Raw genomic sequence first — 19400 nt, 5'->3', positions numbered from 1 at the left:
GTTTCAGTACAATATCTTATGTCAAAACACAGTTGATTATTATTTCTAAATCAATTCAATAATAAATACTTAAATTTTTCATAATTTTTAGATGTTATATTATACATGTGTCTCAGTTTTATATGAAAATATAAAAAAACATACTTTAAATACATAGAAATTTTTTAATAAAATATTTTTAATATAAATTTTTATTTTATATATAGTATTATTACTATGTTAAATATTTTTCAATATATAAAAGAATGCATTTTTTAAAATAGTAAATATATTATAATCTTTTTCAATTCAAAAACAACAAAAATTACAAAAATACAAAATACTTGTTACTACAATAAAAAGATTTTTTTTTTTGGAAAAAGGAAAATGCATAAAAAAATTAATGAAAATAAAATGTGTATTTTGAATCAAATTCAAAAACAAATTTTATAAATATTTAAAATGAAAAAAGAAAAAAATTGAATAAGAAACAAAATTTAACAAATATTGTGTTCATTATTTACCTTTATTTTACAAAATATAAAATAAAAAAAAAATATAAAATAAAAAATTTAAAAACAAAAAAAAGTGGGTGATTGTTTCAACATTTTTATTTTTTCATTTCATTTTTTTTTTTTAAATAACATTAAAAAAAAATATCAATAAAATGGCTTCCAACAATCTATGTGGAAGATTATATTTCCGTATATCATAACAGAAAAAAAAATATATATTTATATATATAAATCATTTCATTAAATTCATAATTTGTTTTATGTATGTAATTTATATTATTATTTTAAGACTTATTAAATTAAAAGCTACAAAAAAATTTGAAAAAAAAAGAACCCGAAATACAATAACAAGACAAAGATATAAAGCTGGTATAAGTTGGTTTTTTCTTAAATTTAGTCACAAATAAACAAAAAAAAAATCTATTTTTAATTCAAAACAATTAAAAGTTTTTTAATATTTTAAAAATATAATCAAAAACCATTAAACGATTAAATTTAAAAACAATAGATAATATTTAAAATAGATTTTGAAATGCATTATTAAATTGTAATTTTTTATAAATCAAATTTGGAAAAATATTAAATACTTAAATATCTCATTCTAATTGTCCTTACTATTCTAAATTAATTACATCGTCTCAAGTGGTGTATTTAAGACAATATATTTTATTATATTGCTAATTATTTACATATTTTTTTAACTGAAAGAAGAATTAAAATAAATTAAATTATAAAAAAAACAAGTAGTGTATCTTCGGAATTGCATCTACGACGCATCAGACACATTATAATTATCATCTTCTAAAATATCAACAAAAAAATTTGACGATGTGTTATGTTCAGAATTTATTTGATGTTGTGTCTGAGACGTTATTAACACTGAAATATTTGTCAAATTGTGTATGCAACGTATTTTTTCGTGTTAGAAATTTCGTGTATCCTACATTGTATTAAAATTTAAATTGAAATTTAATTTTTTTTTTCGATTTTGACAAAATTGTACAACTTTTATATGATGATTTCGAACAAACCCGTAATAAATTGCAAATATCTTTACAATCAAGCTCATTTTCCTTAATTCATTTTCCATAAGAAAATAACATCACAAATTGTTTAATTTTACAAACTTATATTAAAAAATAATCAATTCTAAATTTATTTATAATATTAAAATTTATTCTAAAATTGTTACAGTATAGCATCACTTTGCAATCAATCATAGAATCATTCAATCATTCACTCTGCCCCTTTTAAAATAAAATTTTTATGTTTTCAAAATATTTGTGGCTAAATTGATTTTTTATAAAATACATAATGCATAATAATTAAATAAATTAAACAAATTGAATAAAAAACCAACTTTTATTGTAGTAATTAAGTTTAGACGTAAAATAAAACAAAAGAAAAAAAAATTAAAAAGTATATAAGCATTAATTTGAAAAGCAACTTAGTAATTTAAGTAATATCAACAATAAAAGAATTGATAATAATTATTAAAAGGAAAAAAAAAATCAACTTAATATTACAAAAAAAAAAAAACAAAATGAATTATTTTTTCATAACAATAATTTTTTTGACAAATAATATTAAAAAACAATATAAAATAAAATATATTTGAAGAAGATGCCTTAGAAAGATTGCAATTTTTCTAATATAAATAAATTTTTAATTTTAAATTATTTAAAAATTTCTTTTGCAAAAAATAATTTTTTTGTTAATTTAAAGCATTTTTTTTTTTTTAAATTTGTTTAAGAATGAATTGAAATTAATTAAATTTCGGATATGTTAAGTCATTGTATTTTTTTGTTTTGTAAGATTAAACAAAAAGAAAAAAAATGAAAAGAAGACTGCTGCTATACTATAAAATGTATATAAAATTATGTTTAAATTTTTTTTATTTTTTAATTTATTAATGCTTTTTGTCTTTAAATTTCACATCAGATTTTGTTTAAAATTACTTAATAATTCATCTTGAATAAATTTTATTTCGAAATAAATCTTCAACTAAAACAATATGTTTAATAAAAATTTTATAATGTTATTTATTCCATAATTATGAAAGAAAAAAAAAATTAAAACTGCTATTACAAATTACATTAAAATAAAAATTTAAAACTATTTATTAATGATTTTTTAAATAACAATATACAAAATAATTCAATTTTTTGTTAATGATTAATTAATTCTGTAAGAATTTTTGTGGCTTAAGTTGGATTGTACCAAATATATATTTTACAAAAAAAAAAAAAAACCTAATAAAATGAAATATTAAATTAAAATTTAAGGAAGTTTTCATTTTGATTAAAATATTAAACATATTTTTTTCAAATTTTTAATGTTCACGTTTAGAAATTTCCACGTTGAAATCATAGTATTTTAATCTCAATTTTGTCACTCATATAATCTGTTCGTCATATCACTTGGAGTGAATAAAATATTATTGAAATAGTATTGTGATTTTAAGTATTTCAAATTTTGGAATTGATTTCACTCTCGCCAAGTGCTGAAGAGACTAACAGAATATGGGTGTTCATATTTATACATTTTTATTAAAAAATTAATTTAATTTTTAAAGTATTCTTTTAAAAATTTTGGAATTCGATTAGAATTCAAAACAAATAATATAATTATTAATAATTTAATTATTATTAATTTAATCATTAACAAAAAAAATTTATTTATTTTCAAGTTTCCATACAAGAAATCAAATCAAATTTAGAATTTTTAATTTCAAACCGTTATAACATTGCAGTTTATATAATATAAATATAAAAAAGTTATCCTATTCTATTAATTTTAATTCTTGTTTTATTTTTTCTATTTATATTCTAAAATAAAAAAAAGTAATAAAGAAAATGCAATCTTTCTTCATTTATATAAAAAAAAAATTAGAAATTCATAATTAGTGTAGATTTATTAATATTATAAAAAAACTATTTTATTAATAATAACAAAAATAAAAAATCAAAATTAAAAATTTTGAAATAAACAAAATACAAAAAATTAATAAATAAGAAATTGTATTTTTTGAATGAAGCAAAAACAAAAGAAAAGAAATGAAACAATAATTAATTAATTTAAAACAAAAAATACTCCTTTTCATTTTTCATCCCTTTTTTTTTTTTGTATTCTTTCATTGTTTTATAAAAAGAAATTATATGAGAAAAAGCATAAGTAACTATGAATAAAAATTAAATTAAAATTTATAAATTAGAAAATAAAAAATGAAAAATAGTAACAAATGAATTAAAATATTAAAATAAAAAAATAAAATGCAAAAAAATATAAATATAGTCAATTTTCGAATATTTAATTTCTAAAATTAACTCTGAATTAATGGTAATTTATGCATAATTATATAAGTATAATCAGGAAATATTAATAACACAAAAAAAAAAATAAAATATATATAATATATATTTTAAGATATATTTTCGTTCTTTCTTTTTTGCTTTTTTTCTTGTTTCTAAATATTTATTAAATATATTTTTAGATTTTTCTTTTTGATTGTTTTTTTTTTTTAGATCTCAATAGGAGATTCATTTTTTTTCTATAGTTGTAGTATAATTTTTATTTTTTGCTGTTTGATTTAATTTTAAGTTCATATCATCTTTGAATATAAAATATAAAATACAAAAAAAAAAAAAAAAAAACGAAAAATTAAGGTTAACAACTTAATAGCAATCCTACACAGTAAATAAATAATTTCCTTTAATATAAATAGAAAAAAAATATTATACAAATATTTTATAAACAGAAAATGTATATTTTTTACAATAATTTTTTCCTTTTTAAAATAATTTTGTCTTAATCAAAAAAAAAAAAAAAAGAAGGATATCACATTTTTGTTTAATTATTATAAAAAATTATATTGTAACTATAATAATAATGAAATATAACATTGTTTTTTTTTTTTTTTTTAATTAAATTGCAATAATTAAAATATGATTATGTAAAAATATATAGATAAATAATTTTTTTTATAATATAAAAGTCTTCTTTCTTTATCGTGTATTTTTTAATAATAATATTTGAATATTAATAAAATGCTTATACCAAAACAATATTAAAATAAAATTAAACAAAAAAAAAAATTTAATTGTGGTTATATATGCAATATATATATATATGTATATTGAAAAATATTTAAATATATTATAAAAAAATTTATGTTAAAATGTTAAAATATTATTTTACATGAATATTAATAATAAAATATTGTTTGTATATTATCGTAATTTTTTAATTACTAATATTCATTTACAATAATTTTATTTATTAAAATCTTATTTTTACTATTAAATAAAATAATGATATTAACTGAATAATATAGTAAAATAGTTTTATTTTTGATAACAAACAAAAATATTCGTAACATGATTTGCAACTAATTTCTTAACTGAATCACAAAATGAATAGCGAAATTTTATTTTTTTTTTTTAAATTTTTACAATAAAATTTAATAATTTTTTTAATATTTAATTAAATTTAATAATATTTATAATAAAAATGCAAAAATTTATAATTTTATTGGTATTTGAAATATTTTTTTTTTATATCGTAAGGCTAATACTACAACTAGATAACACGCAATTATTGTTTTAGAGACTTTTAAAGATACAAAATTTAAAAATAACAAATAACTTATCATGCAGATAACTAGTTTTGGCATTATCATTTTCAGATATTTAAGAAAACGTAAGTTTAGATATTGGTCGCAGATAAAAAAGCATTCGTAATTTAAAATTCATTATAAAAATATAAAATTTTCGAATAGTATCTAGTTGTTCGAACATTAACCTTACGATATGATATAGTAATTTTTCTCAAAATAAATTTGTTTAATTTAAAAAATAGAATATATATTATATCCGAATATATTTGCAATATATGAAATTATATTTTTTTTTTCATAAACAGCATTTCCAAATAATTAATTTAATTCTATGCTATTTCGTTTATTTCTTTGTAATAGTTAAATTTTTTATATAAATAATTAAGTAAATATAAATTATTAACATTTCAAATTAATTTTATTAATTTTTTTTTATTTATAAATTCAAAATATTTCATTGTATTATTAAAAATGAAGAAAGAAGAGAGTCAAAAAAATGTAATAAAAATGTTCTTTAAAATATAATAATCAATGTTATATTTCTTTAATATAAAAATAAATGAAATTATTAATTAAAACATTAAAAAAAAAAAAGGTGAAAATAGAAAACTATTATTTTGAAAAAACGATCAGGTATTCGAAATAATTAAATAAATTATGTATTTAAAGTTTTAATTAATTTATATACATAAGAATTATTTGAAACTTTTGTTTTTTTAAGTCTACTTCACAAATTGAGACCTGAATTAATAAAATATTATACATATATATATATATAATTATTCTTTTATTTTCATTCATAATATTTTCTATTTTTTTAAAAATTTATTTCAAAAAAACGCTTTTTTTTTATTTTTATTTAAAAATAAATAATGAATACCAATATTATATAAAAAAAATTCAAAGAAAAAATCCCACTCAATTTCAAAAATGAAAACAAAATTAAAATTTAATAAGTATAAATTACCTATGTTAAAATAATAAAAATTATTTAAAAAATTAACATTTTTTTTTTTTTTAAATACAAACTAATATATAATTAATAGAAAAAATTTAAATTATAAAATGTGTAATAGTTCATGGATAAAATAAAAGCAAAAACTAAATAAATACATAAAAATAATTTTTTTTTTGTTTTTGTATTCAAATTTAAAAATAGTATAGTGTTAAGATATTTAAAAGAAGACGAAAGAAAAAAAAAATATTTTCCTACAGAGTATTTTATGAATTTTAAACTATAAAATTTAATTAAATTAATAAAGAAAATTATTATGTGTTTCAATTATTAATACAAAATTTTACTAATAAAAAATATTTCAATTTTTAATTTAATTTCGAATTTGAAAATTCTTAACGAAAAACTTTTTTTTTTTTAATTAACAAATTTTATGATAACGAAATATGATAAAGGTTTCCAAAATTCTTAATTTCTTTTGAAAAAATTCTTGAAATTATTTTGTTTCTAAATAATTTATTTACTTATAAAATTTTAATTCAATATTAAATTAATATTATTTATACCTATAAAAATAAATATTGAATCACATTTATATATATATTTTTCAATTTATTCAATTTTGCATTTAAAAAATATAAATAAATGTATGAATTTACTTACATAAAGTAAATAATAAAATACATAAATATATTTAAATAATTCTTAATTAATTAATATTAAATATGTTCAAAATTCGTCTAATACTCTGACTGAAACTGAATAAACAAAAAAAAAAACACAATATTAATTATATAATATATTATAAATCATCATCAATTTCAATATATAGGTAGAAATTATTTTAAAAAAATAATAATTATTATTATATGAATACATAATTGTTTTGGTTTAATTAATTAAATATAATTTGTAATAAATTTTTTTTTTAATTATGTAACTATTATTATTATTAAATAACATTCATTATTATTACTAATTATAAAATTTATAATTTTTTATTTCAATTAAAATTTATTTTTATTTTTTGATAAATTGAAAATATCAGATGAATTGAAATTTAAATTTCGAAAATTTCTATAAAAATTTATGAAAATATTCATAAAATATAATAAAGTAAAGTAAAGAAAAAAAAATCCGAAATTCTAATTATATTAATGATAATATGTTATAAATATAAATAAAATAAAAGAACAATTATAATAATTAATTAGGAATATTTTTGAATTAAAAAAAAAAAATTATGTAAAATCGTTTAATAAATGTAAATATAAAATTATATACAAAAATAAAAATATCTATATTTTATATAAATATAGACGATAGAACAAAAAAATAAAATCGAATTGTGAATTAAATAATTTTTTTTTTTTTTTTTTTTTTGCAAATATTAAATTTTAGTTAAGAATTGAAAATTGAACGAAAAATAATATTCAAAACAGAGAAAAAAATATTCATTTAAATAGTAATTTATATGCACACATAAATATAATTATAAAATACGTATTATACCGTGTGCATAAGTGCATATATATATATAATATGTGTATTTAAATAAATTATGAATAAAAATAAAAAAAAACTAACCATTTAATATTACATATATACAATTATATATTAACAAATAATATTATATATTAAAAATTAAAAAAAAAAAGAAAAAAACATAAACAAAAGCTAACCTTATTATAGTAAATATAAAATGAAGCCCTATGCTATGTATTATGTACAATATGGCAATATAGAACACATGATAAAGTCATTGAAATCCTTCTTATTTTTTCCTCTTATCGTTTTGTTTCGTGGAAAATAGATAAACTTATCGTAAATATTAAACTGAAAATTAATTAATTGAATATTATATTGAGGAATTTTAAATATTTTAAATTTATCATGGAGGACCGTATTAACTTGAACAAATTTAAAAAAAAATGAATTGGAAAAGTTTATATTTTTCGAAATTTAAAAAAAAAAAATTTATTGTATTAAAAGAAAACTACGTTTTTCATTCAGAATCGAATATTTATTTCTGTTAATTTACACGTATTTCGTGCACTCGGAAAAAATTCTTTAGAAGGAAATCTGCTTTAATAAAGTGAGCAAGAAATATACATATAATCTTGTAGCGCAAGAAATATACATACATACTAGCTGAAATAAATATATTTCCTACCAAAAATGCGGATCAAATGTCACTTATTTATAAGCCAAGTGATTTGTCTCAATGCAATGCCATTTCGAGATTCGCCCAAAAGCAAATCTTTAAAAACAATTAAGAAATTAACAATAATTTTTGAATTAAATTTAAAAGAAATTATTTATATTAAGAAATTTTGTTTAAACTATTATTATTAATTCATAATATCGAAAAATCACTTCCATTAATCAAAAATAAAAAATTCATTTTATATTAACTGTATTAGATAGGGGAAGCTTCGTCATAATAATAAAAACAACAAGTTAATATTTAAAATTGAAAAACTTATATACAACAAAATTAACATAAGAAACCAAAGACTTGAATAAAAACAAAAAAGAATATTAAAAAAAAAAGAAAACAAAAAAAAAATGTAATCATATGAAAAATATGAAGCGTTATAAGAAAGCTAAAATAAAAAAAAATAAAAAAAAAATTAATTTATATATTAATTAATTTAATGAATTAAAAAATGAAATCAATAAATAAACAAATTTAAATATAAAATTTAAAAAAAAAAACCTACATATTTGCACTTATTATGATTATATATTTAAGGTAACAGAAAAAAAAATTAAAAATAAAACAAAAAAAAAAAAGTTATGATAATTAAGAATCGTAAAAATAATATATACATACATATATACATGCACGTACGTATGTTTGTATATATATATATATATTATAATAAATATATGTATATTATATATGAATATATAAATACATATATATTGTATAACTTTTAAGAGAAAACAAAAAAAAAAAAGAAATTTATTGAAAAAAAAAGAAACAAAAAAAAAAAATAAATAAAATTATTTATAATAAATATGAAAAATTTATGGAATGCAAAAAAAATAAACTCTTATTATTTCAAGATTTTATTTAAATTTCTAATTATATTCATTACCTTTTTCATAATATTTATACTAAGATCCTTGACATTATTGCCACAAATGAAAGTGAATGAAAGATTTAAATGATAAAAGGTGTCATTCTCATCAATATTTACATTCTCAGTCAGTCCTTCTCTGCCAATTAGGTATTGTGTTGAACACAATGTTTGCGGGAAAAGGGGATTTTTGATCATTCAGATATGTACTGAAAGTTCCTAATTAAATCTTAAAAGTCTTTTCATACATTATGTACATATGTACTTACAAATATTTAGAAGATGGATAAATTACTTTTTCAGATTCGTAATATACTCGAGTAATTTTGTGATAACCAACGTTTTTCAATTATGCTCAAATTTATGGCTTTCTAATTAATAATATTTTTGCAGTATATAGTTATTAAAAAGTTTAAAAATAAGTTAGAACTGGGGTCTTTCTATGTACAATTTGATTAGTACTACTTTATAATTTTTCCGAATACGAAAATCGAATTACTTAAATAGGGTCCCAATATTTAACTGTGGAATTCACAATGAGTACAACGTCTTATCTGAATTTTTGTTTTTTCTTTATGAGCTCTATCTTCTCTGAGCTTATTCTAAATTCATATTTCTTGAACGAAGATCGCACTTTAAATTAATTAATTTAATTAAAATAATTAAAAAGCCTCAAATTACCCTTTTTTTTTTTAAATACAAAAATTCATTTGAAGTTTATGCCTTTAAACAGAAAAGTTTTTCATCTTTCTACGTAAAAAAAAATCTAAGGCATAGGGCATCTACTAAAATTCTGTCTATCTAAATACAGATCTGAATTGAGATAAACAAAAGGAAAACAATGAAAATTTATGTACATATTTGCAAGTAAAGTGGGTGTATACAAAATTGCAGTATAGATTTGTAAGTGCAATTATTTTATCTGGTACAAACACTTGTATGTATGCATGTATATTCTTCCACAAATTTTTTGTTCATCAATTCTTGAAGTACTTTTTATTTGAGAATCGCAATAATCATGGAAGCTGGTGGAAATTGAAATGAATTTGATTTGATCGAAATGGGTAAACAATTAAAAATTGAAATTTTGAGAATGGACGAACAGTTTTCAGGCGATAAAAGAAAGAAAGTAGTGGAGTTTAGAGTGTTATTTTTAATAGCATCAAAATTATCAAATTAATTTACATTTTATTCGTAGTGAAATTATAAAAAAACTTCCAAAACTTTTAAACTAATTTTCAAAAAATCAAAAAATTTAATAAAATACGGAATGAAATATTATATAGTTATTTTATGACTCATTTAACGAGCTGATACGTGGAACTCCTTCGAATATAGATCCGTTTGCCAACACATTCGTCCAAATCGTATTTAAGAGTTTTCGTCAAAATAAACTACTTATGTTTATATCTCTACTCAAACAGTTATTACGTAAATCCCATTAATTCATCTAATTTTTTAATAAATATACTCATATCACCCTTTTTATATGGCAATAATTCATCAAAATTTGAAGTTAAAATAATTTTTTGTAAATCATTAGGCTCACAAACAAATAAATGCTTTTGCTTAAATAATTGGGTGGCAAGTTCATTCTGGTGATTATTCATTAATTCAGTATTAATCACAGCTATTAAAGGTTTATTATAATTTAAAACTTCTAAACAAGTTCCAACACCAGCATGACTAATGACTAAATCAGCATTACATATATCATCGCTAATACTTGGTTTCGTCCTATATGTTTGTACATCTATTGTAGATGATTCGAAGTTTTTGAAATCAAAATCAGTTCCATTTCCGAACTGTACTGTTAGATTTTTACATTCTAATTTTTGCAAAACTTTAACAAATTCTTGTTTTTGAATTTCATATATAAGTTCATTGAATTCTGTAGTTCCAACCGTCACAAATATTTTTTCAAATTTTTTCATCTAAAAATTAAATTTGTTAGTTTCAAAATTAAATTTCTATGTATTATACCAAATTGTAAAAAAAAATAACAAAATTACCTTTATTAATAGGAGTATATTATATTATTTTTCAAAAAATTTATCGATTATTTAAAATAGATGTAAAATTATAATTCTTTTTTAAAATTAAGCTTTTTTTTTTAAATTAAAATTATTGACATTTAAAATTTTTTGCTACGTATGATTTGAAATTTTGTTATATTATGTATTTTGAATAAAATTTGACATTTCAAATCAAAACAATATCACCTGATTAGCCGGTTGAAAAGTAAACAATAATTATTAAAGTGAGTTTATACAACAGACATGCAAAATTTGTACTTTTGACAGTTCGCATATTTTTTTTTAGAAAAACTAAAAGGAAGTGATGAAATTTTAATTTCCAAATATTTAAAAATGGTCTAGTCTCTTATTTGTGTAATATGTAATTCTCTTCCTTTTAAGTTTTTTTTACCAAGAAAAAACCTACATAGTTACAGCGTTGTAAAAGCGAAACTAAACCAGAGTGTGATAGTCCTCCAACTCTTGCAAGAACGTAATATTGTATGTATAATGATTGTAAAATTTTAGAAATTTAACAAAATTTAAAATATGTAAATTTTGAGTAGTGCATATGTTCAGGAGCAATTCGTACATGCAAATGCCTGAGATGAGTTTAATTCATCTTCAAGTTGAAGCAGTATTCAAGTTGATTTTTTGAAGAACATGCATTTTACAAAATTCAATAAGTGCTTTTAAACGATTTTTTTATACTGAGACCTCATTTCTTACGAACATTTTTACTGTTCGGAAAACTAAAAACTATTTAATTTTTTTAGAGGAAAAATAAATTCAACAGAAATTTAGAGTAGATAAATAAATATAAAATGTATAAACTAAGCTATAGAAATTCAGAAAATTTTATCACGGTATCTCATGCCTTGTAAAATATTGGTAAAAATTTTCCAATAAAATTTTTAAAACCTTTGAAATTTAATTGGTTATAAAAATAAAACAAAATTTTCTTTATTATATTTTATATATTTAAGAATTTTCTTCAAACATACTTTTTAATTTTGTTTTTTTCTTATAATCATTATTTAATAAAATCAATAATTTTCTCATACCTATATAATTTAAATTTTGTTTTTATTTTTTCCACATTAAACTTTACTACAAAAAAAAAACAAAATTTTTTTTTTTTAAATATTACAAAAATTTTAAAATATGCGAATAATTTTCCATTTTTTAATAGATATTTTTATATGATAATTAAGATACAGTACAATATTAAGTTATATGAATTATTTACTTAATATATATAAAAAAAAAATAACGATTATTTTTTTTCTCCTTTACTAAAGATAATGAATATGAAAATTCTATGTAATAAATTTCTATATACTATATATAATATGCATAATATGAAATTTTAAAAAATATTATTTATTCTTTTTTTTTTCTTTAATAAAAAGCTGCATTTTTAGATTGGACAATGACACTGATGTAGTTTAAGATGAATCTTATAATAAAATACTTGTTATATAGAAGTTGTCTACTAGTTTGTTTTTGCAATCGTTAATACTCTCAAATACCACCATAAAAAAATCTTAAATGGGTTTTAATGTCATTTCATCAGCTTTTGATCAAAATTTGTAACTAAAATTATATTAGTAAATACAAAAGTTTAATTCTTGTTCTAAATATTTTTAAATAAATTACATATATATATTGTTGTTGAAAACATCAGGTTTCAATATATTTTGCGGGCAGCGTTTCCGTTCAATGTCCATTCAAATGAAGTCATTGATATATTTTTTAAACAATTTTTTAATATTTTTTTTATAAATTTTGCTATTTAGGACCTTTTATAACCTTACTGAATATGGGCTTTAAAATACATAATTTCAGTATTTCTTTTTACATAATATCAATTTTCAAAATTTTTTTGTTTTATTTCATGCTAAATCGAAAATTTTTATTATAAAAATATAATATTGTGAAAATGTTTAATTAACTTGATTTTATTAAAATACCATTAATTACATATTAACGCAAAACTAAAACAGATACTTGCTCAGAATATAAGTCGGAAACCTGACATAAATAAATTACAAAATCTATTATTATGTTTATTAATGCTTTCAGTTTATATAATTAACTTAAAGACATTAGAGATTATTCAGTACTAAAATTTTTTTTTATTTATTTTTCTCATTTTTTTTTGCTTAATTACTAATAAAAATTATGTAAGTAATATATAGTGTGTATATTTGTAAATATTAAAAAAAAAAAAAAACTAATTATAACAAAATTATATAAATTTAAAAAAAAATAATAATAAAATGAAAAATTGAATATTGTTATGTGCTTACATTTCTAATTATTATTTAATTTTTATTTCTTTTTTATATTATTATGATTATTTATTATTATTTAGTATTATTTTTATACTATATAGTTATTGGCAACAATTGAAAATATAATTTATTCAAAATAACAACTGAAGACCATCTGCCATTAAAACTACACACGAAAACGCAATGTTTTGTAAAATTAAAATATAAAAAATTAAATCAAATTTTAAACAAAATTCCAATAATATTAAAACCTTTTTAGCTTGTTTGAGAATTTCAGTATATAATACGTACATGGTAAAATTGTAAAATAAGAAAAAATTTACAAAAATAAAATGCTTAAAAATAAATTTTCAATAATAATTTGAGTTTATGAATATCGAAAGAAAATTCTTAATAAAAATTTAAAGATTTGTTTTTATATCTGATTTACGAAATAAAATTAAATATCAGTCTATTATTTTTGATGATGAAAAATTCATACATTTCAGATATATTTTATATATTTACGTTTAAATTGCATCTAATATTTTACCTTATTACGAAAAATTTAATTTACATTTAAAGTACATTTTTTTTTTTTTTGAAGCTCTAGTTTTTTTTAAACTCCATTGAAAAATACTAGAAAGTATAAATCATTTTAAGTAAATTATTGAACATAATAGTATTCATGTATTAAATTTTTGCTTAAAAATAATAAAATTATGTTGATAATATTAATTTAGTAATTTCGGAAAACTTTATACAAATTTTAAAATACTTTTTTTTTATTTTAATTTTATTTAATCAATTACAAAACATATATTGTAACTATTTTTCGTGTTATTTTGAATATATTAATAAGCTCTTAATTCATAATAATTTTGTTACATTATTGTTATATAAAATCTTTTCGTCCAATTTAAAGATTTTCGTTCGTTAGAAACTTCACTTAATATCCTGCGATTCACATTTTCACTAATATACCAAAAATAAATTGTTTTTAATGTTATTTTTCATTAATTTTTAAAATTAATCTAGGAAATTATGTATGTATTTGGGCTATGTATAATTTTTTTCAATATTCATAGAAACAAATAAAAGTTAGCAAATTTAAAGAGGCAAGAACATAAGATTTGTTTTATAAAAATTTGCAACTATAAGATTTTCATTTCATCACAAAATCTATTCACTAACCAAATTCTCAACTATATTTCCAATTTAAAATTTAGGAACATTTTTTCTTATTTCGAATTTCAAGCTCTAATTTTTATGTTATAACGAAAGCTTGGATCATATAAAAATTCTTAAAGCTGCTTTAAATAAAAAAGTAATCAAAAAAGAGCAATTCAGAAAAAATACAAATATTTTTTCATTATGAAAAATTGAATGTTTTTTGTTCAAAAAAAAAAAAAAAATAACTTAATGTTCTCTTTTTTAAATATTACTCGTATGTGTTATATAAGAATTGTGAATCTTTAATACCTAATCTAAAGCCCCGAAAGTTTTAACGGAATAGTGCACAGCTAGAAATCTCAATAACACAAATAAAAAAAAATTTTATTAATACATAAATGACGCGCCTGTTCTTTTTTTTTTTTATTGAGGGGGTTGATATCCATACGAGTAAGAACCAGGTGGTGGAACTTGGGGGGGCCCACTAGGAGGCGGCCTGTAACCTTGGTAACTTTGAGCAGGAGGATATGGACCTTGCTGAGGAGGCATAGGATATTGTTGATGATAACCATGATATCCACCAGGAGCATAGGGTTGACTTGATGTCGGTGGTGCACCATACTGAGAACCTCCAGGAGGAGGAGGTTGATATTGAGCACCATTAGAAGTTGAACCTGGTGGACCTGTAGGCGCTTGAGGTTGTTGATAACCTCCCGCTTGTGGAGGTCCTGGTGGACCCGGCGGTCCAGTAGGGCCCGAAGAAACTGGAGGAGATGTATATGGAACTTGTTGATTTGGTGGCGGTTGATTTTGTGGAACCGTTTGGGGAGGGCCATAAGGCTGCGAAGTTGGTGGTGGAGGCTGCTGCTGCTGTTGTTGATTTGGAGGAGGTTGATGGCTTGACGGATGTTGCTGTTGTGCTGTAGAATGTGGAGGGGGTTGATGAGAATTAGGCGCTTGAGATACTGGTGGCTGCTGAGATTGCGAAATTGTTGTGTTAGGAGCAGAGTTAGAGCCTTGCTGCTGTTGAGCTTGTTGTTGATTAGGTGGCGGTGTCTGACCCGGCGATGGAGAAGAACTATAATTACTACCCGTTGTTGTATTCGTACCAACTGGAGGCGCACTAGAAACCGTAGGAACTGCACCCATGGGCTGCTGCTGTTGTTGCGATTGTTGTTGAGGCGGTGGTGGACCGCCATACCCCTGATATCCCTGTGATGGTGGAGGCGGATATGTTCCTGGTTGAACTGGAGGTTGCTGATTTGGTTGTCCATATGGTTGACTTGGTTGGCCATACGGTCCAGTTTGACCATGAGAATAGCCATAGCCCATATTGGAAGGTGGAGTACCTCCTAATCATAAATAAACAAAAAATTTGAAATGTGCTGGAGACCAAATTGTGGAAGTATATAGTTTTTACCGGCACTCTGAGGCGGAGGAGGATATTGACCTGGGGGTGGTGCTTGTCCACCTGGTCCATACATTTGAGATGGTGGGGGTGGCCCTTGCGATTGCTGTTGCTGTTGTTGATTAGGCGGTGGAGGATATGCCCCAGGAGGTGGTTGGGGATATGGGTGTCCTGGGGGACCTGGTGGTGCCCCTGATGTAGGCGGCATCCCGGCATGATGATAACTTTGAGTATTTGGAGGATAACCTTGACTTTGTCCATAAGGGTTTGGATAACCTTGTTGATAAGGTTGTGATTGAGGCGGAGGCGGGTATCCTGGATAACCATGTTGTTGATAAGCACCTCTGTAAGGTTGTGGCGGTTGCTGCTGCTGCTGTTGTGGTTGTTGCTGTTGAGGAGGTGGTTGTTGATTTGATTGTGGACCGGGTCTCTGGTTCGGTTGATCTAAAATATAAGAGTTTTAAATTAGTAACGCATATTATCTTCTGCTTAATGATTTATCAATTGGAATTCAATTACTGATCCGCTTACTTGGCGTAGAAGTTGGTGGCCCTTGTTGGGCTGTCGCTTGTTGCATACCCGGTTGTTGAGTGTTAGGTGGAACTCTGTAAGCATTCATACCACCAGGTTGTTGTTGACCTCCTCCTTGTGGAGGTGGAAGTTGGTTTGATTGCGATTGTGGCGCTTGGCTTGAAGGAGCCTGTTGGGGAGGTTGTTGAGCTGTTTGCTGCGGATTTTGGGTTTGTGGAGGCGCATTTGGTCCCATATTTGGGTGGGAAGATTGATTAATAGATTGCTGACCATATGGGGGCATATTGGGACCTCCAGGCTGTTGTTGTGTTTGCAAATCACTCGGTTGACCATGTGGTGGTGGCATATTAGGAGCACCAGACTGAGCAATATTTGGTCCACCAGGTTGTTGTTGAGGAGGAGGCTGTTGTGGACCTCCCATCATTGCATGAGGCGGAAGTTGACTCTGCTGTGCCAGTATGTGTGGTGGCTGAAAATTTTTAAGATATCTTGAACTTCAATTTTTAAAAAATACTTATGTATGTACATATAAAACATAAGGGATATCTCTTTAATTTTTCAATAAAATTCTAATTTAAATAAGAAAATTATATTTTACATAAAAAAGTGTTTTAGTGTTACCACTGCAAAAAAATTTACATTGGCCTCTTAGTATTATTGTTAACTAAATTAGTTCGATTTTCTCGGTTGATATAAAAAGTACACAAAAATTTTCAAAAATAGATAAAACCCATATATATATATATGTACATATATTCGTATGTAAATAATCTTAGGCATAAAACACACATGAAGCAAAACAAAATTAAGATTATAAAAAACCATAGCAATTTCGCATCTCGATTTGCCTCTTGTACATTTTGCGTGTTTGTTCTACCAACAAAAATATGAAATATACTTCATTACTATGACCTGTATACTTCTTGATTCATATTTAACAATTTCCAATTCAATACATTTTAAATTTGTATTTATAACTTTTCAAAATATTTTTAAACCTACTTAGTTTATTTAGTTTCTTTATGTTCTGCATGTTAAAAAGTTGTCTCTTTTTGTTTCTTAATACATATAAAAGAAAATTCCTTAATTTATTACAAAACTTACTGGTAGTATTTGCGAAATATTTTGTGTCGAATCAGCTAATTGTGCCAAATAAACTAAATTTCTATGTAGCGCTTGCTGATATGACATGCATTCATTTATTTTCCCCATATTTTGAAAATCTTGGATAGTTTGAATAAGACCACAATTTTCATCTAATATTTTTTGAATATGAGCCGGACTCGGGGGAGGAGGAACACTTCTTCCAGGGCCGGGTGGATGACCTGGAGGACCACGTTGAGGTTGCATTACACCTGGTCCTGGTGGCATTTGCGGTTGCTGCATGGGCTAAAAATATAATTAAAATATTTCAGACAAATGCGTTTTATTTTTCCATTACATAATGTTTTCTCGAGAAAAATCAAAATGTATTTGCTTATTTTGAGTTAAAGTTTTCAGTGGAATATGTATGTATGTATGTGGGAAATTTACCTGTGATTGAGGTGGTCCCCCAGGTATTTGCTGTTGCTGTTGCGGGGATTGTTGCTGTCCTGGTCCAGACGGTTGACCTGCTCCTTGTTGAGGATAAGCTTGCTGAGCAGGTGACATTTTTGCGTTAGCTTTTTCAGATTTCTTTTTTTTACCTATAAGGAAACATTTTTCATTTTGCAGCCAGACAATGGAAATATATTTTTCTGATAATCTTACCTTTAAGTGTCATTTTTGCAGTTAGTTATAAATACCTAAGAGTACAGTTAGAGTTATCGAGTAAATATAGATTTATACGATTCAAAATTTCAAAAAACTATTGCAACTTTATACTTGATTAAAAAAATTCAATATAATTTTTCAAAACATTTTCTCTTTTGTGCAAAAGCCGACGCGTTTAATGTCAAATATGGCCGCCAAGATATTGTATTTTGACATTCAAATTTCGAGAATTAAAAACTAATTATCAAAGTATTGCCAAGCCCGCAATTCTCATAAATTTTGCTGATTACATAAAATAAAGTTCTTAATTTTATCTTCAAATAAATATTGATGGGATTCAATATTTACAAACGTTTAAAGAATAAAATACTATTTTTTAAAAAAATATATGTACGTAAGTGTAAACGGCTGAAAATAAAACAAAATATAACATACTTTTATTGTGGATGAAATTTTTTTTGTTACGCACTATTTTAACATAGCTACAGGGGTTTGACCGTTTAACGCTTTGTATGTACGTTATAAGCATATTCTAAATAAGGTGCAATTGACTCTATCAATCAAAAATCAATGTGAGGTTAGACTTGCCAAAATGTAAATTTGCCAAAATCTTCAAAGGCAATCTAGAAAATCCGGTTAGCGTTGGATTGTCTAATTTCTTTTTGGAAAATTATATGCTAAATTAGAGGAAAAAACTGTAACCATTTTTTACTCGTTAAACTCCAAATAAAATTTCTTGATTTTTTAAAAATAAAACTAAACATACTTTAAATTCAAATTTAATAAATTGGCAGAAAAAGCTACATATGTATGTAAATTGAATAAAGCCCAAAATTATTATTTTTAATATTGCAGTAAGTTTAAGAAAATTAAAATTATACATAAATTGTTAGGTTTTTAGTTCGAATTCAAATTGATAAGCTAGGAGTTTGAAATGGTCTGATTCAAACTCAAATAAATCTGCCAAAATCGCTAAATAAATTTTATTCATAAGTAAAAGTCAGGTAAAATAATTAAAATTTTAAAAAACCTATAAACTTAAAACATTAAAGAATATCAAACGTTTATAATAATGAACAGAATCTCCAAAGATAT

The 19400-nt window shown here is 22.2% G+C and overlaps 2 protein-coding genes across 2 annotated transcripts; both read right to left on the bottom strand.

The window, feature by feature from the left end:
- Positions 1 to 10280: 10280 nt before the first annotated feature.
- On the bottom strand, positions 10281 to 11298 carry LOC129605591 (UDP-N-acetylglucosamine transferase subunit ALG13 homolog). The gene is made up of 2 exons (XM_055515458.1): positions 11163 to 11298; positions 10281 to 11084 (listed from the first exon to the last, which is right to left on the bottom strand). The coding sequence occupies exon 2, from the start codon at positions 11082 to 11084 to the stop codon at positions 10578 to 10580; it is 507 nt and encodes a 168-aa protein (XP_055371433.1). The 5' UTR covers positions 11163 to 11298; the 3' UTR covers positions 10281 to 10577.
- A 2808-nt stretch (positions 11299 to 14106) lies between these two features.
- Positions 14107 to 18493, bottom strand: LOC129605333 (basic salivary proline-rich protein 2). Its single transcript, XM_055515024.1, has 6 exons — positions 18303 to 18493; positions 18087 to 18238; positions 17658 to 17942; positions 16554 to 17022; positions 16035 to 16466; positions 14107 to 15966 (listed from the first exon to the last, which is right to left on the bottom strand). The coding sequence occupies exons 1-6, from the start codon at positions 18313 to 18315 to the stop codon at positions 15038 to 15040; spliced, it is 2280 nt and encodes a 759-aa protein (XP_055370999.1). The 5' UTR covers positions 18316 to 18493; the 3' UTR covers positions 14107 to 15037.
- Between the last annotated feature and the right edge of the window lie 907 nt (positions 18494 to 19400).

The sequence above is a fragment of the Condylostylus longicornis genome, unplaced genomic scaffold (genome assembly GCF_029603195.1).
Source record: "Condylostylus longicornis isolate FDR11 unplaced genomic scaffold, ASM2960319v2 ptg000013l, whole genome shotgun sequence".
NCBI classification, from domain to species: domain Eukaryota; kingdom Metazoa; phylum Arthropoda; class Insecta; order Diptera; family Dolichopodidae; genus Condylostylus; species Condylostylus longicornis.
Note: the sequence above shows the minus strand (reverse complement) of the source record. Positions and strands in the feature narration are given on the sequence as shown.

Coding starts and splice junctions, on each gene's coding strand:
- LOC129605591 (XM_055515458.1), bottom strand. CDS start 11,084: ATGAAAAAATTTGAAAAAATATTTGTGACGGTTGGAACTACAGAATTC.
- LOC129605333 (XM_055515024.1), bottom strand. Junction 17,023..17,657: donor ATATTTCGCAAATACTACCA/GTAAGTTTTGTA, acceptor AAAAATTTTCAG/CCACCACACATACTGGCACA. Junction 16,467..16,553: donor GCCACCAACTTCTACGCCAA/GTAAGCGGATCA, acceptor CTTATATTTTAG/ATCAACCGAACCAGAGACCC.